Genomic DNA, 26,647 nt, shown 5'->3' with positions numbered 1-26,647 from the left:
GAGTTGAGAGAATGGAAAGTGAACTCTCTCCAATTCGTTGGTTAGCCAAGGACAATGCAAAAAAGTCGCTTGACTTTTCATTCTTTTCCTTTTTTTGGTCTTTTTCTTCTTCTTTTTTCTGTCTTTATTAATGGATCCCACCTCATGAGGGAACCCAACACTTTTCATGCTACCTAAGCCTAAAATTAACAATCACACGCTGAAGAGAAAGAAGGGCAACACTACAAGTAGTAGGTAGATAGATAGTTAAGTAAGGGAGGGAAGTGGTGTCGAGAACGCGGACATGGAGAGAAGGGGAATTGGGGGGATGGGAGATGCAAATGAGGATGGAAGTGGTTTCATCAAAGAGTCTCAAGGGGCGTTGGAAGATAGGTCTTAGTCGATGGGTCACACTGGTTTAGCGCCACCATTAACAGCCGATGGCTGCAGACGGCATTCTCTCGAATGAAGGTTGAAACCGACTCCCCAAGTGGTAGAGTGAAAAAACACGAGACAACGACAATGACACCTCCACTTGTTGCCGGTGGCCATCTCTTCTCTCGCCGAACTTCTTTCTCCATAGAATCCTCCATTCTTGCTTGTTCAACAAGGTAGGCAAATCTGAACTCTGATTACCTTTAATAGGAGTCCGGCTTCTATTAATCGCCAGTGATAACAGTCCGACTTCTATCATGGCAGAATCCAAAATACTTGAGGTTTTTCTCAAGTCTCCGGTGATAGCTGTTAATTGCTGTCGGTTGGAGAAGAAGAGAGTGAGTGACTGGCGAGTGCAGAGTCCAACGAATCTCGAATGGGAAGTGGAATGGAACGAATGAGAAGCCAACGACATGAAGGATAGATTTGTTTATTCGCACACATTGATCCAAGAAACAAAAGACGCAAAGCACCGAACATGGCCTCTGCCCTAATAGAAAGCCGGACTCTGAATTTATAGTGATCCACGAGTCGAATTCAGTGTAGGATCAAATAATCGAAAAAACAAAGTCAGTGTTAGACCAGTTAGAGATTTATTTTTTTCTTCTGTACTGGAATTCCAATTAAATCTTATACATGGGATTTAAATTAAAAGATTGAACTAACGATAAAACCAACTTTACTAACAGGTATCTTTTCCTACAAGACTTACATTATATTTGCCTTGGCCTGTTGTCCAAGCGTCGACCATCCCAGAATTTTGCTGGACAGAGTCCTTTCTCTTGTTCTTTTTTCTTTTTTTTTTCTTTGATGGGTGTTCTTTCTTGTATTCTCACCTACTAAATATTAATCACAGCTGCATATGTTCACTATTTTATCAGATTGGATTGGAAATTGTAACAGGTCAATGGATCGAATTCAGATTTGAATCAGAAATTTTATGGGAATGAACCAAAGGCTCAGTTTGGAAGGGGTACAAATACAATATGTAGAGTGCAAAACCTTGTACTTTATATTATTTTGTATGTATTTGCACTGTATATATTTGTATTTGTACTCTTTCCTGAGCCAAAAGCGCAAATCAAAGCACTAAAAACCTTTGAGACAAGTGATAATACGGGAAATTTAGCTTTATTATGCCAAGAAAACGGTACATTCTACACTTGGATTCACTCAGCAGGGGAAAAAGCACAAACTACAATTTGTATGGAAAAATGGATCAAACGGTTATTTGCAAACAAAATGGATAATAATCTCCCCCTGCAAAATCACGCAATCGCTTCTCCAACATCCAGCACGCAATGAGCAAATTTGCTCCAGCAAACTTGCTCCTACAATCTCTCTCCATTAATCTAGTCCTCGACAGCCAGAGGAACCATCTCGGCCTGAACTCAAAATTTATGAGTGAAACATAATCAGTTAAGAGAACAAAGCAAGGATCAGATTCAAATTAAATAGTGGGTGTTAGAATCGACAGAAGAGATTACCAGCTTCCGATACTTGAGGGCATAAAACATCTCAAGGTATCTCCTGGTCTCACGACGATCAAGTTTGGAGACATACTTCCAAAACCCATATACTCCAGCCAAAGTCATCAACCTCTCTGAGTAGATCTGCCATGTATACCTGTGAAAGGAGTAAGGAAACAGATGAAACCATCAGAAATCAAGACTTGTAAAGGATCATCAGAATGGAAACCAATTAGATAATCAGTCTGCTTACTTCTCATGGATACGCTGAAGGCCACCTTGCGAGATCTTTTCCCAGTATGTTGGGTCTTCCTTGCTCTTCTCAAAGAAGTTGACAAGGAGCTCAGCTGCCCGATCACCATGGTAGGGGTCAATATGGAAGCCAGACTTGCCATTAACTATGATCTCGGCTGGACCACCATGGCAGGTTGCAAAGGTGGGCAAACCACAGGTCATGGACTCCACAACTGTTAAGCCAAAAGCCTCATAAAATGCAGGCTGTACAAAAGCTCCCTTTGTGTCCGCAATGTATCGGTAAAGCTCGCCATTTCGCACCCGGTTCATCTGAGAAGAAATCCATCGGAACTGACCATTCAAATTGTATTTCTCAATGAGCCCATACATCTTCTTCATCTCAGATTGCTCCTCCAAGTCCTTTGATTCCTTCCTCCGGTCACCAGCCACCACAACAAGGTTAACCAACTCTCTCAGCCGAGCATTCTTACCATACCACTCGACCAGTCCTGTAATGTTCTTCACACGGTCCAATCTTGCCATAGAGAATATGATTGGCTTGTTCCGATCATTCAACACACATCTGCAACACACCAACATAGCAAACGTTATCATCATTACAGTTCACATCAATTTATTCCAAGAGAAATAAGGAGGGGGCAACAGAAATGGATGCTCACAGGTGTTCTGTGTTCTCTACTTTACTGTAGAGCAGATCCTCAATTTCTGGGTGCAGCGCAGTAAGTCTCTTCTCCTGCTCCGTGTAGGGGAAGTAGATTGTCATATCTGCTCCAGGTGAGACTATGTTGAACTTAGGATCGAAAACATCAATACCATGGACAACCCGGTAGAGTCCAGGGAGAGTAAAGGCAGTGTGACTCTCATACTGCCCAACAGTGTCCTTGCTACAGCATGGAAACATGATAAAATTAGACTAACCAACTAGGAAGAACAAGGATTAACGGTAGAACATAAGGATAGAAATAAAGATAATACCTTCCGGCAATCTCTTGGAATGTACTGGTGATGATAAAATCTGTATGGTTCATGGCAAATAAATCGGCTGTGAACTGGCAGGAGAAGTGGTATTTTTCTTCAAACTCTTTCCAGTATATATCAGAGTCAGGATACTTTGTTTTCTCAAGAGCATGGGCAATGGTGCACTGAAGAAGCAAACAAGAGATATCCAAGTGAGAAGAATTGGCTTATGGTGACGAGATCAAACCAACTACAACCAATGAGCAACTCTGGCAAAATCAGCCATTCAACCAACCTGTGTCACTCCTAATTTGTGTGCTAGCAAAGATGCAACAAGATTTCCATCACTGTAGTTTCCAATGATAAAGTCTGGCTTGGCCTGTAACTCGCCAATAATTTCATTCGCAACATCCTAAAAAGGAAAAGAAGGAAGCATTTAGAAATCTTGAGCAAAGGATAGAGAGAGATCATCAGTACGAATTACATGTTTTTAATTTTTACCTCTGTGAATGTTTCCAAGTAAGGCCACACTTCGAACCGTGAGATCCATCTGCGGACAACTCCTTTCTTAGTTCTAAAGGGAACTCTCAGTATATGACAGTGCTCTGTTCCAAAGACTTTCTCAAGACGTTGGCCACAAGTAGTCCCTACTGCATCAGGCAGGAGTCGAGTCACCTGGGTTCGACAACAAGATCAAGCATCAAAAATAGGCACAGTAAAGCATTCTATACGATTGAACATGCAAAAGGCTGTAGAGAAACATCTTACAATAAGAATTCGAGGGATTATATCAAGTCCTTGATGTTTTATGCGCTGAAGCATCTCGTTCTCCAAAGCACGAACTTGATCCAAAATATACACAACCTACAAACAGATACCAGTGTTGAGGATGATCAGCTCATAAAATCTGCAGGTGAAAGCAGTAAGAAACGAACTTCACTCTTGTGTAAACACACCTGGCCACCAGTGTCAGGGTAGCCCAGAACGTTGGCTTGGGCAAAGTATCCATGGGGAGAAAGGATTACAACATTGAACACCATTGGAATCTTCCCAAGGAATTTCTCCAAGGTAAATGGATCAGGTGCCTCAAGAAGGTCCAGAAGCAGGTTAATCATCTCCAACACTCTCTCAGCAGTATCACCCCACCCCTTCTCCAAACCAAGTTCTTGAAACCTGTGATCAAATTCTGAATATGGTGTGTCTGGAGGAAGGGTGGAAAGATACTCCTCTGCCTTCCGGAGAACAGACTGGAGAGTATCAAGGTTCTGAATCCTGTCATTCAGCATCATTGTCTGCAAAAGATTGTTGAAAACATCGGTACATTGGACATAAAGAAAAGAATTTGCTGCATCTGAAATTCTTCACAGTCCGCAGAATATTAGAAATTTCAAGGTTTGAATACAGAACATGCAGAGGTGACTCTGATAGACAGTTTACCTTGCCCTTGTAATGGTGGGCTCTGAGAAAATCAAGCAGTGGGTGCAAGCTATCTTTGTCATGAAACATTTTTGCAGAAAGATGCCTGTTGAGGAACTCCACACCATTTCCAATGTACTTGGACAGAGTGGGTTTGGGGAAAGATGCAGAGAAGGGCTCAAGATCCAACTCAAGCACAAAGTTCTCTTTGGAGCTGCAACACGGAAAGCCACAAAATTTTACGGGTACAAGTCAGAGGAAGCAAATATAACAAAGCTGATATGGAATAAAGAGGAGAAACAAAAAATGATATTTCCAAACCAAAAATTTACCTTCCATTGACAAGCTCTTCTTTGAACTGCAAATACTGAGATTCAGTCAACTCCTCCACAACAAGAGCATTAATGTTCACACGTATGTAATCCCAGACTCCAGGCCTTGGGCGCACAGCTAGAGCAACCCATGGAGGCAAAACTATTGCTTCCTGAATCAGGCATTTAGCAAAACAAAACATGATCAAAAATAGAACAAGAGACATTCTAGATCCAAAGGGCCCAAAAGTTGCAGCTATCAGACTCACCTGTGTGGATCTTATGACATCTCCGAACACCCCATCCACTAGTTTCTGCCTGTCTCCTTCTGGTATCTTCTCCAACTCCTCTAAGAGATGATGGGGTTGCATAATTCCCTTCCCATGGCCCTCAATCCTGTTGATCCAAATCACAGAACCAACTAAGCAGAAGATCCTCACCAGTATCCATGACTATGAACTTGAAAGCAATCAAATGAGATCATTGCAACAGAAAGAAAGATTTTGACATAAGATATGAGAAAGAACAGGAAAAACCTTGACAAGAGGATCAGCAATTCATTGCGCTGAGCAGCAAGGGTTTCGCCCAAGCGCTCCCGAAGGCTATGAACACGAGCCAGCACCCGTTCCGCCATGGCACTCTGGTATTAGCCTCCGACTGCAAAAGAAACAGAGTCAAACGATAAGCATCCAGTCTAACAACGGAAGCTCTTACTTATAGACGGTGGGTAGTTGGGCATTGACTATTGAAAACATCTAGGAGATGGTCTACCAAACTTCTAAATTTAAAATTCTTTACTAACCAGAAACTAAAAATTTAAAAGGAATGAACAGGGCAAAGAGTCTTTTGATAAAAAAGTGAAATGCAGCAAAACAAAGTTCCACCAGAGGTCTTTGTTGCAGAAAAAGCCGTGTCTCAGGTGGGTTGAATCTGATCATGAACAGTTCAAAACATAGATCAAGAGAATAAGCCCATATATCATAGCCGAAATAATTAAAACCCCATCAAAGTAAGGAGGGTTTTACTAGAAAAAGACGAAAAAAATCCTCAAAAATAAACTGTTGCAACCGGAAAAGGGAAGTGCTGTGTAGCCAGTGTTCTCTTCTGTTTTTTTTGTTTTTTTTTTTCCTTCTCTTGTTCAGAATGTTAGTTGTTTATTATGATGAAATAAATTAAAATGGAAATGAGAATTTCCAAACGCATAAAGCCGGTTCGTAGTTCCAATATCATTGTTTGAGCATTAGAACTTGGCAGCAACAAGCAGATAGCTAGAAAATCCATAATTTTCAACCAGAAAACCAGGAAACAGAGGCCAAAAGTGTTGATTTGAAGAATGGCAAGAAACGAGTCACATTGATCTTGTTCAGCGTACGAAAATGGATCGTCCCCATCTCAGAAAAGAAGTTAGAGAGAGAGAGAGAGAGAGAAAGCTTTCAACGATAAAATTGCAGAATGCAAGCTATAACTCCAGAAACAGGAAGAAAGCCTGGATTTACCTTCGAAACCAACAAAGCAACGAAGAAAGAGCTAAAAAAAGGACAAACGAACGAATGGAGAGAACGGAATGAACGAAGTGGAATGAAGGAAAGAGCAAGGGAGAGCAGCCTTTATATAATAAGCAGAGAAGGAGATCTCGCACCTTCAGTGGCAAGAAAACTACTAAGGCCTCTCTATAAGCTGTCACAGCACTCAAAGCTCACTTCTGCTGTTCCCCGGTTTCTTTCACAAAAACCGCTCATCACTTACCAGTGGACGGTTTTGTCGAACTGCTGCGCCATTAATCTATTATTTCCTGGTAAATCGTACTATGTACATTAGAATACGAACTCAACTTTTTTAAAATTTTAATTAAAAACTTAATCCGGTTTCCACCTCCCGTATTCTCTTCCTGTTTTTGGAGGGAGAGAATTGACGATCTTGATTCGTTTGTCAACTCTGATCCGTTACTTGATTGGCATCACTCCACCGTTATAATGGAGTACCACAATATAGTAGCCCTTGAAGTAGCATTTGGATACAGACAATATCATAGTGCAGGTAAATTATGAAAACTTTCCTTGTTTTTCTAACTATTTTATAAATTTCCTAATTTTTTGGACTCCATATTATAGAGATACAAATTGGAATAACCCATAAGATTTTGTACCCACAAAACAAGTTTCAACACCCTACCAACAATCTAATGACACACGGCACATCTCACCATGAGTGGAACCCATTATAAAAAACTCGTCATGTATGAAATATATGGTGTCAGGTTTGTGTTCACATCTAAGGCTCGTCATTTTGGGAGATGCTCACAAGTTGGAATGTATTATGGGACACTTGTGAGGCGCTCTTTATGAGATGCAGATATGAATTCGTTAGGATTTAACCCAACACTTGTGCAGGGTAATATCGACCCCAATACACAGACCAACACCCAACATGATCTAATACCGTGCATCTCATCATGATAATGAGAACAATCATAAAGTGGGTCTCACCATAGTATGAGATGTATGGTGTTAGATCATATTGATAGAGCGTTGGAATGTATTTGGTTGGTAGGGGATAGGGATTCCACAAATTTTCAATACTTTTTTCGATAATGCAAATGTTAAAATTATCAAAATGCTCTCCTAAACATTTAAGACTAGTTATTGTGGTCTATCATTGCAGATCGAGACTAGGAACGTATATTTTATGATTGGTGTGAAGCATTTTGGTATTGTGTTCAACTAAATCTATCTCATCAGTTTCAACTTGCAAGAATGATGGACTTCAATTTTAATGATTTTAATTCTTTTATCGTTGTATTTGATTATAGATTTTACACAAACCTCATTAAGGATAATTCTAGTAGTCAAGAAAATTAAGAGAAGGAGATCATCATGTAAGCAAACTGTAGTCACAACTATATGGGGTTGGCTATATATAAGTTTTCTTGGTTCCTTCTATTAATTATCATAACTATTTATTAAATTATTGGCATCTTAAATCATTTTTTATTTGTTTTCTTTTATGTTCTTGTTGGAACCACTTGCCTTCTTATCCCCGTTCAACTTTTTTTTTTTTATGAGAAGAAAGATTGGCATTCCTCACAAAAAGACTTTTAGCATTCCCCCTTCAACTTGTAACAAAGTAATTCATAAAAGAAATTGTGAGAAAGTGCATGGATAGAAGGGAAATGTTTGCACTATTTTTTCAAAATAGTCATTAGGCATATAATAGAACACCCCTATAGTTTCATAGATTTATTTGAACTTACTATATGATTTTTATTTGGCTAAAACACCCCCTATAATTTGCAACCTATTTAATTAATCGACCTTTCACTAAGAAATATTTGTTTTTCTGTTTGTAAGATCACCTAAATTGAGTAAAAAATGTTTGAAGGCATGGGCCCATAATTGTTTATTCCAAAAATATCCCTAACACTTCTTCATACAAAAAACAAAATTAACCAAATAGAACCAAATAAAATGGTTGATCGTGCTTATTAAGGGCAAAAATGATATTTTATTTTTATTTTTTTAATTAAATTTATTTAACTAGCTAATAAAATCAAAACATCATTTTCTACTATCATCTAATAGAAGATCGATTAAATAAATCAACTAAAAATTAGAGGGGGTGTTTTAGTAAAATGCAAAGTATATGATAAATTTTAATAAATCATCAAATTATGGGAGGTATTTTAGGTCATGTTTGGTTCACAGGAATAGGGTTATGGAATCAGAATCGAAATGGGCCATTTCAATTCAAACTGTTTTGGTTGGGAATAATTGGAATCTAATTCCCTTTCATGGTGGAATGGCATTTCCCCATTTGAAGAAATAGTCATTCCCTCCCCCTCCCTTGGGAATGAAATCTCATTCCACCTAATTCCAATTCTTATTCTAATTTATATTTAAACCAAACAGACCATATGAATAAACCATCCCAATTCCTGAAGGATTTCAATTCCAATTCCCATTCCGATTCCGACTACAAACCAAATTGACCTTGGTGAGATTGTTTGTTAGGATCAAATGATAAAGTAGTTTTATATAAGGGTAAATTACAAATAGATAACTTAAACTTCTAATTGCAACACTTAAGTACCCTAAACTTTCAAAAATAGACACAGGTCCATCTATTAGTATTTCACCAGTTAATTATTATATAATGCCAAAAATGCTCTTATTGTCTATTTCTAAGATCATTCTCTAGTGATAATTTTACTTAGTATAATGATCCCAAAAATAATGAAAAAAATATTTTTGATATTACACAATGTTTAACCAACGGAATTCCAATTGATGGAATTAAGTGTATTTTTTGAGAGTTCAAAGTATTCAAATGTTATTGAAAGTTTAAGATACCTATCTTTCAATACCGCAAATTACAGGGTGCCCTTTTATATAGTTGAAACAAAACTCATGAGAAATTTTTTATAATTTTCTTTATTCTGTATCTTGTGGATTTACGAAGGATTATTGTTGTCAGCCGATCTGCATTATTGCTCATTTGTAGCCGATGGCTCCAACTAATGCCAGGTAAGGGTCCCACAGTGGGACAAATCGGACGGTCGAGGCTCCATTTTGGTCGGATGCTGACATGGCTTAATTGTACTATATCTTGAAAAGCTTATCCAAACATGCAGCACTGTGTTTTTACAGTGTACCGTTTCGTCGTATGTTATGGAAGGAGAATTCTCAGTCCTCTCTCTGCCCAATGGGCCAATGAGGGATAAGGGGTCATTTTATCGTGAAATGGGACCCTCCCCCGGAAACTATACTGTAAAAGTGCTCTCTCAGTTGGTGGAGACATTAATAGCGCTTGGAGATATTTCTTGGGTGGAGGGTGCACGTGCTTGTGTCTCCAGTGCCAGTTGGCAGTCTCGAAACGAGCGCAACAGATTGCGCGATTCGTGGGACCCTCCACAGGCCGATGACTACATCTTTATCCTTGAGTTCCAACCACTTCATTGTTCGATCAGGAGTCTGGGCCATGGCGGATGGGTAACCCCTCCTCTCTCTCTCTCTCTCTTCTTGTCGTCGGTAGGGTGATTATCAAAAGTCGAAAAAGTGAAAAAACCAAATCACATAAAAAACTCCGGTTAATAGAAACAATCGATTCAGTATTTTTGAAAATCGGAAGGTATCCGATTAAAATGACTTTATTTGTTATTTAGTCCAAAGGTTGAAAATATAATTTTAATTAATCTTTTTCATTTTATTTAATTCTTTCTCATTAAATCTTGTATTTATGGTATTAATTTACATTCTCTCTTATTAAATTTTATATTTAAATTAATTTTTTATTATAAATGTTACTAATTAGATCTATGTCCAATATTTTTAAAAATATATCCATATATTTTAAAACTTATTAAAAAATCATTCTTTGCTCAAGTGATGACTAAGCAATTCTACTATCCAATTCAAATTGACCAACCAATAAAGTAATAGTTAGATAATAAAATTTTTAAATAGAAATAAATATAGAAAAATACAAAAATATAGAAAAAAAAAATACATTTATGATTTTTTTATTAATCAAATTAAAAAAACAAGTGTAATAAGCAAGAATTATTTTTATTGATGATGAAAATAAAATGGATTTGACTATGATATGGAAAATATATGATATCCAAAAAAAACTCACCAATAAACCCCGTATACGTGATAGGGAAGTGTTATTTATCAAAATTCATAGATGGGTTTTGATTGGTCAAAACTCTTTCCATACCATATCTTTTCTACATCATAGATTTTCCCAAATAAAATACATAATCTAAAACTAACAAAAAATGAAATTATTTTCCTATTTGGTAGAGATCAATAGTTCAACTTTTGGGTCAAATATGTCAACCTTAAATGTCATAATTAAATAATAAAAATTAATAAATATAAAAACAAACAAAAATAAAAAATACATAAATTTTACAAAAAAACATTTGGACACATGTATAATATTATATATTTAACATATTAAGAAAAAATAAGTGTAAATAAAAGTATTATTTTTACACACATGGAAATACAAAAATTAAAAAAAAAAAATTGAACACATCCATAACTGCATATTTATACTACTATGAAAAATATTAATAAAATTGTGGAACTTTCTTTTGATTAAAATACCTATTTTTTGAATTTAATTGCTATTTAGTTGTGAGGTTTAAAATGTAGTTTGAACTACAATTTTCACGTCATTCAATTCTCTCTCTTTAAATCTTACATTTTTTTGATAAATAAACAAAAAAGTATAGATAAAACATTACAAAAAGAAGAGCCTAGCCAATGGTACCCAAAACTTTATAGCCCAATATGAGGCGCTTAGGTAATCAAATCTAGATTTTGTAGTCAGCATCCGGTTAATAGTGAAAAACAAAAAATATAAAAACTAAAAAAATATATGAATTTTTTGGAAAAATTTTGGATGCATTACTCTTATCATTATCATCATTTAGAATTGTCACGTATAAAGCATGTACACATTTACGAGTATATTATAAATATCAAAAAATTAAATAATTGATAGATCAAATTATTGATTAATTGGTTAACCGATTAGATTTGGTTTAATTTCAATTCATGATTTTTTAAAAAACAATAGTGGTGGTTTGATTTAAAAAATACTCACAGTTTGGTTATGGTTAACTAAACCATGAGCCTCCCTACCCATTCATTGGTGTCAAATATTTACTAATACAGGTCCATTGATAACAGCTGTAGTGGCTGAACGACTGAATGCCCGTTTCAAAGATTAAGCTAAACTGGTTTACCATGCACAGTTCAGTGTCCGTTAGTCTTAGAGAGAGTTAAAGAGCAGAAGCTTCTGGCTTTCTGATGTAGGTCCCACATGGACAATCTATTATCTATAGGCATAATTCCCAAGAGTCCATATTAACTAAAAGACTCATTCCTTTCATAACCGCTGAAGTTGCTGAATCAAAAGACTTGTTACTTTGTTTCTTAATTGTTAAATTAATAAACATATTAAATAATAGTTTTTTCAAGGGTATATTGGTTCATCCATCTTCAGTTTCAATCATTAAAGGAGTTCACAGTCTCTTTAAAAACTTATTCACTAAAAAACAAATTAATAAGCTTTTTCAGTTCAATATTTTCAGCTGTTATCAAGCAACACTTTAAATCATTTAAAGGGCTGTCCACTTCAACCTTTTTGTATAGGTTATCAATGCTTCAAAACAGCTGAACCAATTTAGGGGTTGTTTGTCTTTTAATGAATATGTTTTTAAGGAGGTTATATGCTCTTTGGTAGTTGAAGTGAAGTTGCTTAGATTATTTCACTTATTTAATTATTCATTAAAAGATAGTAATAAAGCCATCAAATTTAGAAAATTCAGTTATTATCAAATGGCCCTTAACTGAATTTTTAGTTCAGCCCTCCCAAACAAACCCTTATTATCTTATCTTTAAGGTCCCTTTGGTTTAACCATAAATGTTGTACCTTAAATATTACAATGTCGTAATTCTGGAATGGATAAAGATGCAAGATCTAGCTGTCAAATGTCGGGAAGTGATCGAATTAAAAGTCACATGACAATGTTGTTACATACGAACCGGTGTAGAACCGGAGTGCTCATTGGGTAAAGTTTTACCGGTTAATTGATTCAAACCGTTGAAGCCATCTTTTAATACATAAGGTACTCAACAAAAATTGAAAAACTGAACTAAACCAACAAAATCGAAATCGAACTGATCAGTTTGGTTTTTGTTGGTCCTCGGATTAGTTAAGGGCAATAAAGTAAATTCACTCTCGAGCTTTGAAGGAGGGCCGAGGGCTTTGAGGGTTCAGAGAGGAGGTGTTGAGGCTGAGGCAGATTGCTCCCTCGGATATTGTAGAGGTCGAAGGCTAGTACTGAGAACGTTTGAGGGGATTGAGGTACAGCTGCTCACTTGTGCGTACAAGGGGTCTGGAAGAGCTCTTGGAAGTTGCTTTGCAAGGAAGAGAGTGTCAGAGGCCTCAGGTGGAAACCCGAGACAAGAACTCCGACAGTCAAGTTAGTGTCCGCATGAGGTAAGCAGTAAGTCTGGAGCCAAGGGGTCCAGACGAGGTCACTGATAGCACTAAATCCTCAATTAAGAGAATATGAGAGGTCTCAAAAGTTCTATATCCTTTACCTTGTGGGAGACGCTTTGCCTTTATAGTCAGAGCTGCCTGGGAGTGGTTGGGCACGGACGACCTAGACGCGAGCCGTACGAGGGCTCGCAAGATGTTCCAGCGAAGGACACACGGTGCCCTGCGATTGGGCCCATCTGGTTCTTACTGAAGGGTCTGCGCATCCTTATGGCGACCCAATGCTGTTGCCAGCCGTCAGTGGTTGGGCACGGACGACCTAGACGCGAGCTGTACGAGGGCTCGCAAGATGTTCCAGCGAAGGACACACGGTGCCCTGCGATTGGGCCCATCTGGTTCTTACTGAAGGGTCTGCGCATCCTTATGGCGACCCAATGCTGTTGCCAGCCGTCTGACATGTGTCAGCCCCGTAATGGAGGAGCTAAATGCGCCTAAGGGCCACCCCTGTACAGGTCACGTGTGACGAGAGTCTCTTGTAGGTGGGATGGATGCTTTGAGTGAGCCGGTCCACGAGTTTGTTGGGTCAATGGGTTTGAACCAGCATGTTATGGTGAATGGACCCATCGGTTCGGCCGACGTCATTTCGTCTCCCCGAGGCTAAGTGCCAAGTGTCGTGCCACAGATGGGCAACGGAGGCAGAGGCTTCCCCACCGTTGGATCTGGCCGATCTGGGCCATCTGTTCTTCTATAAATAGGGGCCTTAGTAGCGATTTTTCTTCATCATTTGACTCTAGGCAACCTTGTAATTAAGACTCTTGCTTCCCGAGCCTTCAGCCAACACACTTCGTTTAGTTCCTTCCAACCTTCGTCTTTAGGTAACACCTCGGCCCATTGTTTGGTTCCGATTCTAGCCCTGAGTGTTTCGAGCTTTCCGACCTTTTGGAGGGGAGTTCTCTTCGGACCCCTACTCCCCTTAGCTTCAATTTGGGGCTGTCAATTATCGAGGTTCCCCCTCGACGAGAAGTGGAGGTGTTGAAGGAGAGGGTAGCTTTTGGGGGTGTTGAGGGTAGCTGCCGAAGCAGTGGCCCTCCCTATGAGAGCGTCGCATCTGTGATGCTGAGGGAGCCAGAGGTGTCTCCTCTAGCTGAGGGGGACCAGGTCCCGAAGCACAATCCTAGGGGGTGGTGGAAAATGAAGGGATGAGAGATCCATCGTGTGGATGGCCAAACCCTACAGGAAGGTTGGGTGAAATTTCAAAATTTTTTCTTTCTCCCATTTGGGAATCGCATTCCCTATTTTAGAAAACTACATTTTCAAGGATCAATCTTGAACCAAACCGGACCAGATCTGAAACCAAAAGGGAGGAGAGGGGTATACCTAATACAGAGTAGCAGTAACTCCCAATGAAGGTGTTCACGTCCAAGGAGAAAAAAAAAATTGCTTCCACTGAAGATGACACAATGTGAGGGGAAGTCGGATCAGTAGGATGACTCTCCAGCAAGATGAAGGGATGAGAGATCCATGATATGGATGGCCAATAAAGGTGTTCACGCCCAAGGAGATCTCCAAAGACTGCTCTCATTGAAGATGACACAGCGTAGGGTGGAGCAGAATCAACAGTGTGGTCCTTCAGCAAGAACCTGATTCTTCACTAAGAATCTGATGGAGGGCGAGTGAGCACGACTTCAGTTAAGTTTTTCTCCAAAAACTGATATCAAGAACCTTTCTTGATCGCTCATACAGGTGGAGATCGAACTGGCTATGGCAGCAACAACAAGAGAAGGCAAGAGCAGAAGATGGCGTCAGTCCAACTATAGCTATCTTCTCTCGTGTATTAGTAATCTGATTGGGTGAATTGGGGTTCACCCTCCTCCTCTATTTATAGCTTTAAAGAGAGGTTCTCCTAATCCCATTAGGAGTTTCCTAATCCAAATCTTGTATTTGGATCTGAACTCTCTTTAAGAGATAAGGTTAATCCCTTATCTTATCTGCAGATAAAGACCCCCTAATCTGATTAGGAGTTTTCTGATCCAAATCTCTATTTGGATCTAAACTCTTTGAGTGGATAGGGACAATCTCTTATCCTATATGCTGATCTAAATCCCAGAATCGCCCCTCTTTAATTAATCATATTAAACCAATTCGAATTGGGCTTTAGGCCCATTAAGTCCATGTACTCACTTATCCTCTAAACTGTTGCCCAGTTGGGTATCCTTGTATGGCGTGGGACCCAAACATTGATCTACACATCAGCCACATGGGTTCAGCCCAACCTCTGTTACAAGGCCTGGCTGAATTCATTATAGGAAATAGTGAACCCCTGAGCCCATCACCATGGGCTCTTAATGGGCCCAACATTTACACTAAATGGTTCTTGGGTCAAACCACCTTATAAAAACCCAAGGACTGTGGGCAGATGCAAGATTAGCCCATCAAGTATTACCCTCAATGGTCTTACACTTAACCTCTCAGCCCATAATGATCAAACACTACCCAACAAGAGAGGACCTCTCCCTCGGCTGCAAGGTACAGTGTTGCACTCTCTATTCAAATGGATCCGGGGAATTAAAACCTTTTGCAAACATTTTGAAACCATAATATATATATATATATATATATATATATAAATATATTTTGCAAAACAAATTTCAACGGTTGAAATCGGCTACCGACAGCTTTTGTTTTCATCAGAGAGAGTGCATCCCCAATCATTCACTTTGTCCGACAAAGGGGCTGATCCTGTCATTGTGATCACCCACTTAGATGAATTTTCGGACTGCCTCAACATACCCAGGTTTTGACCCCCTCTAAGCATCTCATTGATTGGCATATCAAAGACAACCCAATCCGACACCTGGTGCATTGTCATAATCAAGTCTAGGGGTCAGGTGTAACATTCTAGTTTTTCCCATCTATTTCCAAAGTCCAGGGCAATACTGGAATTCTGGTCCAGTTCAGGGTTTCAAGAAGACCCACACTGCATCTACCTCAGGTCTCACCCTGGCAGTTGAGACAAGCTACCCCAACCAACTTGGCGGCACATCAGTGTCAGCCTTGGCAGGATAAATCTCCCTAGATCTATTGAACGACTATGAATATTCTAAACTAACACGAGTCTCATATGTGTCAAATTTAAGGGTATTACACAGAAACACACCATAATAACATGAATCAAATATGTACTTTATTTATTTACATTAAATGTCATAAGGTACATCATTCTGATTGGATCTAAGGGCATATACTGTCTAACAGCTTCCACTTGCACTTAGGTCCAATTAGGTATAAGTCGGAGTCCCATGCTTTACACGTGTTTCTCAAACACTTTCTGTGTCAGTGGCTTAGTCAATGGGTCTACTACATTTTCTGCTGATGCTACCTTCTGAATTAGGACATCCCCTCTTCCAACTATCTCCCGCAGTATGTGGTACTTCCTCTCAATGTGCTTCGACTTCGAGTGGGCTCGTGACTCCTTAGCCTAAGCGATAGCTCTAGTGTTGCCACACAACAGTGGAATGGGTGATGTGCTAGATGAAACTACTCCCAATTCACGAATGGACTTTTTCATCCATACAGCTTCTTTGGCAGCTTTACTTGCGGCAATGTATTTGGCTTCGGTTGTTGAATCCGTTGTGGACCCTTGTTTGCTGCTTTTCTAGCAAACATCACACGATCCTATCGTAAAAACATACCCAAATGTAGACTTTCTATCATTTGGATCTGATTGGAAATTGACATCAGTATACCCTTGGATTTGTAGTGAACTAACATTGAATACTAGACAAAACTCTTTTGTCATTCAAAGGTATTTGAGTATGTTTTTCATAGTAGTCCAATGCTCCTGCCTTGGGTTGTCCTGGAATCTGCTTACTACACTCACTGCCTGAGCGATGTCAGGATGAGTTCACAACATGGCATACATGATGCTCCCTACGGTTGAGGCATAGGGGATGTCTTTCATGCCCTCAATCTCCTCGGGAGTCTTGGGAGACATGCCCTTGGAGAGGGTGACTCCATGCTTGAAAGAAACATTTCCTTTCTTGGAGTTCTCCATGTTGTATCTTTTGACTATCTTGTCAATATAAGCATATTTGGATAATCCTATTATTCTCTTCGATCTATCTCTATAGAGTCAAAGACCAAGTATATAGGAGGCTTCTCCAAGATCTTTCATGGGGAATTGCTGTGAAAGCCATACTTTCATTGTAGTCAACATTCCTACATCATTCCCAATGAGCAGAATGTCGTCTACATACAAAACTAGAAACGTAACCTTATCCCCACAGGATTTCCTATAAACACAGGGCTCATCTGGGTTTTGCTCAAAGTCAAACCTTTTGCCGGTAGAGTCAAACCGGATGTTCCAACTCCTAGAAGTTTGCTTAAGTCCATATATGGATCTATTTAATTTACATGCCATGTGTTCCTGACCTGCAATTATGAAACCTTGCGATTGCTGCATGTAGATATTTTCACTAAGATCTCTATTCAAGAATGCAGTTTTGACATCCATTTGCCAAAGCTCATAATCATGGTATGCTGCTATAGCTAGCAGGATCCTAATGGATTTAAGCATGGCCAACGGTGAAAAGGTTTCCTCATAATTGATTCTCTCTTCTTCTTATAGATCCATTTGCAACCAATTGCTTTTACCACAAGGGGCGGATATACTAGAGTCTAGACTCCATTAGTCTCTATTGAGTCAATCTCAGCTCTCATGGCATCTACCCACTTCAAGGAATCTATGTCTAACATAGCTTCCGTATAAGTCACGAGATCTTCCTCACTAGTTGTGTCTTCCACCAAGTAGCTATGGTCATAGCCGAAATGGACTAGAGGCCAGAAACCCGGGTAGATCTTCTAGGTTGGTCATTACCTGGAACTTGTGGAACACCTCCCACTACCCCTGAGCTCTCCTCATCAAAAATAACTTCCTGACGATGATTGTTTATGATGCAATCATCCTCCATGAAATGGGCATTTCGACTAAAGAACATCTTCTGTTCTCATAGGTCATAGAATAGGTAACCCACAGAGCCTTTGGGGTTGCCTACGAATAGGCAACAGCTAGTCTTGGATTTCAAACACTCGTTCTTTTAACATGTATTGGACAACCCCAAATCTTCAAGTGTCTTACACTTGGTTTCTTACCGGTTCAAAGCTCATAGAGAGTCTTCGGAACTAATTTGGTTGGAACCCGGTTCAGCACATATATCGCAGTCTCTAATGCGTAACCCTAAAATGATGTGGGTAACTCTGAGTGTACGAGAAGTGATCGGACCATATCCAATAAAGTCCAGTTCCTCCTCTTTGAAACACTGTTTAATTGTGGCATAGCAGGAAGAGCTAGCTATGATACTATCTCATTGACATTTAACTAGTTCCTAAATTCGTTAGAGAGATACTGGCCACCTCGATCCAATCGAAGGGTCTTAATTACTCTCCCTAACTGTTTCTCAGCCTCTTGTCTGAATTCTCTAAACTTTTCAAAGGATTCGGACTTGTGTCTCATTAGGTACACGTAACCATACCGAGAGTAATCATTGGTGAATGTTATAAAAAAAGCATACTGGTTATGTGTCCTAACACTCATGGGACCATATACATCAGTATGTATAAGGTCAAATGTGCCTGTACATCTTTCAGGCTTACCGTTAAATGGCCGTTTCGTCATCTTACCTTGAAGGCAATGTTTACAGGTTGGAAGATTTTCTACAGTTAGAAAATCCAAAGGACCATCCTTTACCAATCTTGTGATACGATCTATGTTAATATGTTCAAGTCGGTAATGCCATAGGCGCATGGAATTAATTGTATTACAGGTTCTTTTCTTGGGGATGTCACCCGACATAGTAATTGTATTACTAAAAAGAACAGAATATCCATCCACACACAATTTTGAAACAGAAATGAAATTTCTTCTCAAATTATGTACATAAAGACAATATTTTAGTACAATAGTTCATTCTCTGAAAATTAACTCTATAGTTCCTATAGCTGTAGCTGCAACACTTGCAGAAGTCCTCAAGTAAAAGAGTCACATCTCCTTCACTCAGTCTTTTGCTTATCCTGAACCCCTACAGTGAGTTACATGCATGAGTCAAAGCCCCGGAGTCAATACACTAGGAAGCAGAATTTACTAGCAAATTGGTTTCTATGACACAAGATTCAAAATTACCTTGTCTCTTGGATTCTAGGTATTCAGGACATATCCTCTTCCAGTGGCTGACCTATCTACAGAAGTGACAAGCATCCGATGCTTTGTCTTTCCTTTGCTTCTTAGACTTAGTAGCTTTCTTTTGAGGCTTTTTTTTTGCCTTCCTCTTCTTCTTGCCCGATTTGCCGGCTTCGACAAGCATGGCAATGGGCTCATCCTTCTTAATCAGTTCCTCGTTCCTCTACAACATATTGCTGAGTTCCTGGATGAAAACATTCAGCTTATTCATGTTATAATTCATTATGAACTAATTGAAGGAAGGAGGCAAATAATTTATGATGGCGTCCACCTTCGTGACATGGTCAAGCACACATCCAAGAGCCTCAAGTTCATTAATATAACCCATCATCCGAAGACAATGGTCATGAACCTGTTGGTTCTTGGAAATCTGCACGGTCATGAACTGCTTCAAGACCTTCTATCGAGTAGAATGATTTTGCTCTTCATACATCGTCCTCAGACTATCCAAGATATCCTTGGACAATTCGATCTAATCGAACTATCGCTGTATCGGATTATCCAAGGAGGCAATGATGTAGCAACGGGCTAGGAAATTTTTCTCTTCCCATTCCTGATAGTCCCTCCTACGGGCATCAGAAGCCCTATCACCCGGACACTCCAGGGCAGGATTCTTAACTACTTTGTCCAACTTCTCTGAAGTGAGGACTAGCATAAGGTTACGGTACCAGTCAGCATAGTTTGGGCCCTTAAGTTTGTTGTCGTCCAACAGTTTAGCGAATTGTCCGTTTTCCATTTATGACAAAAGGAAAATATTAGTCCACAACCTAATTTCATTCATGTTATCCACTTAGATATGACTTTTAATCTATGTTCCATTCCCATTTGTTCATCTCTGAGATTCCCTTCTTCTCTCAGTGACGGAGACTGTGAATTATGTCTCTGAGATTCCCTTCATCTCTGAGATTCCCTATCACATGCACTCATATTTCAGGAGGGAACAAAAGTTACGGCCGAGTTTAATTTAGGTCAAATCAAAGTGGCTCCCACTGTCTTTTATAAAGTCAGATTTTGATGGGCCCTAAATGGCTAAGGTTCCGCACGGTTCCTCTTAGGGAGGTGTGGGGCCCATTACAAAGGAAAGATCATCTAATGATCTTAAGGACACCATGGCAATGATGTGCATTCAGCCATGGTGTGCACAAGAGCCACTATCGTATTAGCATGGGCCAAGTACTTATGGCCCATGAACGTTGCACATCACACATCCATACATCACATGCAGGGATAAAATTGATCCAATCAATTAATATCTGTAAAACCATTATTAAATCCCATAATTATCCATAATATTACTGATTAATATTATCTAGGTATATGGGCTGAATAGCAATAAGCAGTTCAGCCCATATAGCTTTTGTGCAGTTAATGGGTTGAAGTAGTTTTAACACATTAAAACTGGGTTTTATAGGTGTGGGCCGAATTAGGTCTTGCAATTAAACATCAACTCCTGGACCCAAGAATGAAAAATTAGGGCTGAGAACAGCCCCCATCGAACCACAGATTCGGTCCAACAAGTTTGGTCCAATTTGGTTCGAATGGGTCTATGGTTTGATTTTTAATTCTAGATTTTAATTCAAGAATTGATCTGAAATTAAATTACTGATAAAAGACATTCAAGAATCAGTACTAGGGCTGCTCACAGACCTGCTACCCTGGAAAGCAGAGGTTAGTTCGCAGCTTGTAGTTCCTCAAACTGTAAATTGCAGATAGACAAACACTAATCTGCGTGATTAGCTTCAAACTTGATTGAAATAAAATAGAAAAACCCTATTTTTCTATTAATATTACATCAAATCGAATTCCTATACATTCAATCTAAAAATAAAAAAAAATAATTACAAACAAGAATGTAAAAGAACTACAAAGCGCAAATTTCTTGCACCAATCAAGATTACGATCTGCACCATACAAATAGCCCATAAATCAAGATAAATATAAAGAACAATTCTAAATATAAATCAGATTTAAAAATTTAATTTCAGATCAATAGCCCTTAATCTAGGAACCGATTTCCTAGAAAATCAATAATCTATGAAAATTGGGTAGAATATCTTTTTCCCATTTGTGCAGTTTCAGATCTGGCCAATTTCGGTTCAAGATTTGAACTTGGCTCTGATACCACTAAAGGGATGAGAGATTGATCATATGGATGGCCAAACCCTACAGGTAGGTTGGGCAAATTTTCAAAAATTTCTCTCTTTCCCACGTGGGAATCACATTCCCTATTTTAGAAAACTGCATTTTCAAGGATCAATCTTGAATCCTAAACCAGACTAGATCTGAAACCAAAAGGTAGGAGAGGGATATACCTGATACAGAGTAGTAGTAACTCTCAATGAAGGTGTTCACACCCAAGGAGATCTCCAAAGACTACTCCCACTAAAGATGACACAGTGTAGGGTGGAGCAGAATCAACAGGGTGGTCCTTCAGCAAGAATCTGATGGAGGGCAAGTGAGCACGACTTCAAATCAGTTTTTCTCCAAAAAATGATATCAAGAACCTTTCTTGATTGCTCCTACAAGTGGAGATCGAACTGGCTATGGCGGAAGCAACAGGAGAAGGCAAGAGCAGAAGATGGTGTCAGTCCACTGCAGCTATCTTCTCTCTTGTATCAGTAATTTGATTGGGTGAATTGGGGTTCACCATCCTCCTCTATTTATAGCCTTAAAGAAAGGTTCTCCTAATCCTATTAGGAGTTTCCTAATCCAAATCTTGTATTTGGATTTGGACTCTCTTTAAGAGATAAGGATAATCCCTTTACCATATCTGCAGATAAAGATCAGCCCTCCTAATCTGATCAGGAGTTTCCTGATCCAAATCTCTATTTGGATTTGGACTTTTTGAGTGGATAGGGACAATCCCTTACCATATCTGCTGATCTAAATCCCATAACCACCCCTCTTTAATTAATTATATTAAACTAGTTTGAATTGGGCTTTAGGCCCATTAAGTCCATGTGCTCACTTATCCTCCAAACTACTGCCCAGTTGGGTATCCTTGTATCGTGTGGGAACCAAACATTGATCTACACATAGCCACATGGGTTCAACCCAGCCTCTGTTACAAGGCCTGGTCGAATTCAGTGTAAGAAACAGTGAACCCCTGAGTCTATCACCATGAATGGGCCCAACATTTACACTAAATGGTCATTGGGTTAAGCCACCTTATAAAAACCCAAGGACTGTGGGTAGATGCATGATTAGCCCATCAAGTATTACCCTCAATGGTCTTACACTTAACCTCTCAGCTTATAATGATCAAACACTGCCTGATAAGAGAGGACCTCTCCCTCGGCTGCAATGTACAATGCTACACTCTCTACTCATATGGATCCCGGGAATTAAAATATTTTGCAAACATTTTGAAACCATAATATATATATGTATATCTCTATATAAATATATTTTGCAAAACAAATTTCAATGGTTGAAATCGGCTGCCGGCAGCTTTGGTTTCCATCAGAGAGAGTGCATCCCCGATCATTCACTTTGTCCGACAAATGGGCTGATCCTGTCACTATGATCATCCACTCAGGTGAATTCTTGGACTATCCCAACATACCCAGGTTTTGACCCCCTCTAAGGATCTCCCTGATTGGCATATCAAAGACAGCCCAATCCGACACCTAGTGCAGTATCATAATCGAGTCTAGGGGTCAGGTGTAACATTCCAGTTTTGCCCATCTATCTCCAAGGTACATGGCAATACTGGAATTATGGTCCGGTTCAAGGTTTCAAGAAAACCCACACTGCATGTACCTCAGGTCTTAGGTCTCACCCTTTGGCCTCTGTCATACAAGGTTCATAGCTATTTTAGGTTAAACCTTTCTATCCAGTAAGTGTTCACCCATCATGTTCGTGAACGCCAAGGCACTGTGAGAGAGTCTTCCATTTTAGGATAGGCCCCTCCCACATCGGTCTATGATGCCCCTATCATCTCATGAAGCAATTTAGCCAATTGCATTAGCAGATGGATAGCGCAATTTTATGGCGCATCCCCACCCACCAATATAGTCAACCTTCATACTAATGATGGAAGGCCTTTAGATAGTTCATCATATGAAATTCTCTATCCCATGCAATTATGTTTAATGGAGGGGTCAAAGAACTCCCTAGATCTGATTTAGGTCAAACCAAAGTGGCTCCCACTGGCTTTCATAAAGCTAGATTTAGATAAGCCCTAAACGGCTAGGGTTCCGCACGATTTCTCTTGGGGAGGAAGCTGGTGTGAGGCCCATCATGTAGGGAGATCATCCAATGATTTTAAGGACACCATGGCAATGATGTGCATTCAGCCATGGTGTGTAAGAGCCATTATCGAATTAGCATGGGCCAGGTGATTATGGCCCATGAACGTAGCACATCACATGCAAAAAATCCATAATTGATCCAATCAATTAAATAACTGTAAAACCTATATATAAAGCCCATTTAATTTCATAATATTACCGATTAATATTATCTAGGTATATCTTTGCAGTTCGACCCATATAGCATTTATGCTGAATTGGGCCAAAGCAGTTTTAATAGATTTAAATTGGGTTTTATAGATGTGGGCTGAATTGCATCTTGCAATTAACCATCAATCCCTCGACTCATATAGAAAATTTTAGGGCTGAGAATAGCCATCTATCGAACCACAGATTCGGTCAAACGAGTTTGGTCCAATCTTGTTCGAATGGGTCTAGGGTTTGATGTTTAATTCAAGATTCAATTCAAGAAGATGATATGGAATTAAACAACTAATGCATGAAAATCAAGAATCAGTAAGAGGGTTATTCGTATGACTGCCACCTTGCAAAACAAAGATCAGTTCGCAGTATGCAATTTTCAAAACTGCAAATTGCAGATCGTTGAACCCGAATCTACGAAATTCTCTCCTTTGCACTTTCTGCTTCGACTTCGAATGAAATAAAATAGAAAACCTAATTTTATATTATTAGTACACTAGATTCAAATTCCTATACATTCCGTATAAAAATAAAAAAATAAAATTAATTACAGACCAAGAATGAATAGAATAAATCAGTAGGTGCACAAATTTCTTGTGCCATTTAAAGAATTTGATCTCCACCATACGAACTTCCCAAAATCCAAGAAAAATATATATAACAGTTCTAAATATAAAACATTTAATAAAGATTTAATTTCATATCATTTGCACAAAAGTTGGGAACCGATTTCCTAGAAAAATGTTAACTGCGCAAATCGGGTAGAATGCCTTCTGCTCATTTGCACAGATCCAGATTTGGTTTAATTCGGTTCAAGATTTGAACCTGACTCTGATACCACTGAAGGGATGAGAGATCCATAATATGGATGGCCAAACCCTATAGGAAGGTTGGGAAAATTTTCAAAATTTTCTCTCTCTCCCATCTAGGAATCATTCCCTATTTTAGAAATCTGCATTTTCAATGATAAATCTTGAACCAAATTGGACCAGATCTGAAACCAAAAGGGAGGATAGGGATATACCTGATACGGAGTAGTAGTAAATCCCAATGAAGGTATTCACTCCCAAGGAGAAAACCAAAAACTTCTTCCACTGAAGATGACACAGTGTGTGGTGAAGCAAGATCAGCAGGACGACTCTTTAGCAAGAACCGAATTCTTCAGCAAGAATGGGGTGGAGGGTTGGTGAGCATGACTTCAGATTGCTTCTTCTACCAAGAAGCAATATCAAGAACAATTCTTGATCACTCCCACAAGTGGAGATTGAACTGGGTAGGGGCTGCAAGAATAGGGAAGAACTCTATAGATTGTTGTGTCTTGTCTGGTGTTTTTGCATGTCCACCATGCTCTCTTATTTATAGACTTAAAGAGACAACCTCCTAATCTGATTAGGAGTTTCTGATCCAAATCTTTATTTGGATCTGGACTCTTTAAGTGATAAGAATAATCCCTTATCTTATCTGTAGTTTAAGATTTGCTTAATCCTAATAAAATTAGGAGTTTCCTGATCCAAATCCTTATTTGGATCTGGACTCTTTAAGTGAATAAGACTTATCCTCTTGTCCTTATCTACTGATCCAAACCCAGATTTGCCCCTATTTAATTAATCTAATTAACCCAGTTCGAAAATGGGCTTTAGCCCCATTAAGTTTATGTTCTTAGTTAACCTCTTAACCTGCTGCCCATTTGGCTCTCCTTGTATGGCGTGAGACCCAAACATTGATCTACACATCAACCACATGGGTTCAGCCTAGCCTTTGTTACAAGGCCTAGCCGAATTCACTGTAGGAGACAATGGACCCTTGAGTCCATCACCATGGGCTCTTAATGGGCCCAACATTTACACAAAATGGTTATTGGATCCAGCCACCCTATGAAAACCCAAAGACTCTGGGTAGGTGCAGATTAGACCATCAGGTATTACCCTCAATGGTTTTACACTCTCAGCCCATAATGATCAAACACCACCCGACAAGATAGGACCTTTCCCTCGACTGCAAGGAACAGTGCTGCACTCTCTACTCACATGGATCCCGGGAATTAAAACCTTTTGCAGACATATATATATGTATGTATATCTCTATATAAATATATTTTGCAAAACAAATTTCAACGGTTGAAATCAACTACCGATAGTTTAGGTTTCCATCAGAGAGAGTGCATCTCCGATCATTCACATTGTTTGACAAAGGGGCTGATCCTATCACTATGATCACCCACTTAGATGAAATCTCGGACTGTCCCAACATACCCAAGTTTTGACCCCTTCTAAGGTTCTCATTGTTTGGCATATCAAAGATAGCCCGATTCAACACCTAGTGCAGTACCATAATCGGGTCTAGGGGCCAGGTGTAACATTCTAGTTTTACCCATCTATCTCCAAGGTCCAGGGCAATACTGGAATTTTGGTTCGGTTCAGGGTTTCAAGAAAACCCACACTACATGGACTTCAAGTCTCTGTTAGACAGTTTTTGTATGCCCTTAGCTTCAATTTGATTTGATGTACTTTTGTTATTTAGTGGAAATAAATAAAGTGCATGTTTGATTCATGTTGTTTGGTTTAATTCTGTGTATAACCCTAAAACTGGACATTTATAGAGACTCGTGTTAGTTTTAAATGTTCACAGCCGTTGGATAAGTCTGGGGAGATTTATCCTGCCAAGGCTGATGCTGGTGTGCCACCAAGTGTTGGGATGGCCTGTCTCAGCCACCAGGGTAAGACCTGAGGCACATGCAGTGTGGGATTACTTGAATCCTTGAACCGGACCAGATTTCCAATATTGCCCTGGACCTTGGAGATAGATGGGCAAAAACTGGAAAGTTACACCTGACCCCTAGACTCGATTATGACACTTCACTAGGTGTTGGATCAGGCTGCCTTTGATATGCCAATCAGTGAGATCCTTAGCGGGGATCAAAACCTGGGTATGTTGGGGCAGTTTGAGAATTCATCTGAGTGGGTGATCATAGTGACAGAATCAGCCACTTTGTCGGACAAAGGGTAATGATCGGGAATGCACTCTCTCTGATGGAAACCAAACTGCCGGCAGTTGATTTCAATCGTTGGAATTTTGTTTTGCAAAATTAATATATTTATATATATATATATGTATGGTTTCAAA

At 39.3% G+C, this 26,647-nt stretch overlaps 1 protein-coding gene and 1 long non-coding RNA gene across 3 annotated transcripts; one reads left to right on the top strand and one right to left on the bottom strand.

Moving 5' to 3' along the window:
• Positions 1-253: 253 nt before the first annotated feature.
• On the top strand, positions 254-1,293 carry LOC148871624 (uncharacterized). The gene is made up of 2 exons (XR_016107088.1): positions 254-590; positions 679-1,293. It is a non-coding gene; the product is annotated as an uncharacterized LOC148871624 (long non-coding RNA).
• A 233-nt stretch (positions 1,294-1,526) lies between these two features.
• LOC148871623 (sucrose synthase) lies at positions 1,527-6,802 on the bottom strand. Of its 2 annotated transcripts, none has more exons than XM_088969027.1 (14): positions 6,462-6,802; positions 5,359-5,479; positions 5,092-5,218; positions 4,844-4,995; positions 4,533-4,725; positions 4,052-4,387; positions 3,864-3,959; positions 3,597-3,770; positions 3,391-3,507; positions 3,114-3,280; positions 2,798-3,022; positions 2,137-2,700; positions 1,902-2,040; positions 1,527-1,799 (listed from the first exon to the last, which is right to left on the bottom strand). In XM_088969027.1, the coding sequence occupies exons 2-14, from the start codon at positions 5,454-5,456 to the stop codon at positions 1,767-1,769; spliced, it is 2,421 nt and encodes an 806-aa protein (XP_088825153.1). In that variant the 5' UTR covers positions 5,457-5,479; positions 6,462-6,802; the 3' UTR covers positions 1,527-1,766. The 2 variants fall into 2 exon arrangements, with proteins under 2 accessions (XP_088825153.1, XP_088825152.1); XM_088969026.1 differs by having other exon boundaries at positions 6,319-6,555.
• Positions 6,803-26,647: the final 19,845 nt, after the last annotated feature.

This window comes from Nelumbo lutea, chromosome 2, assembly GCF_056320005.1.
Source record: "Nelumbo lutea isolate HS-2025 chromosome 2, American lotus-T2T, whole genome shotgun sequence".
NCBI lineage: Eukaryota > Viridiplantae > Streptophyta > Magnoliopsida > Proteales > Nelumbonaceae > Nelumbo > Nelumbo lutea.
This window is presented reverse-complemented; position numbering and strand designations above follow the sequence as displayed.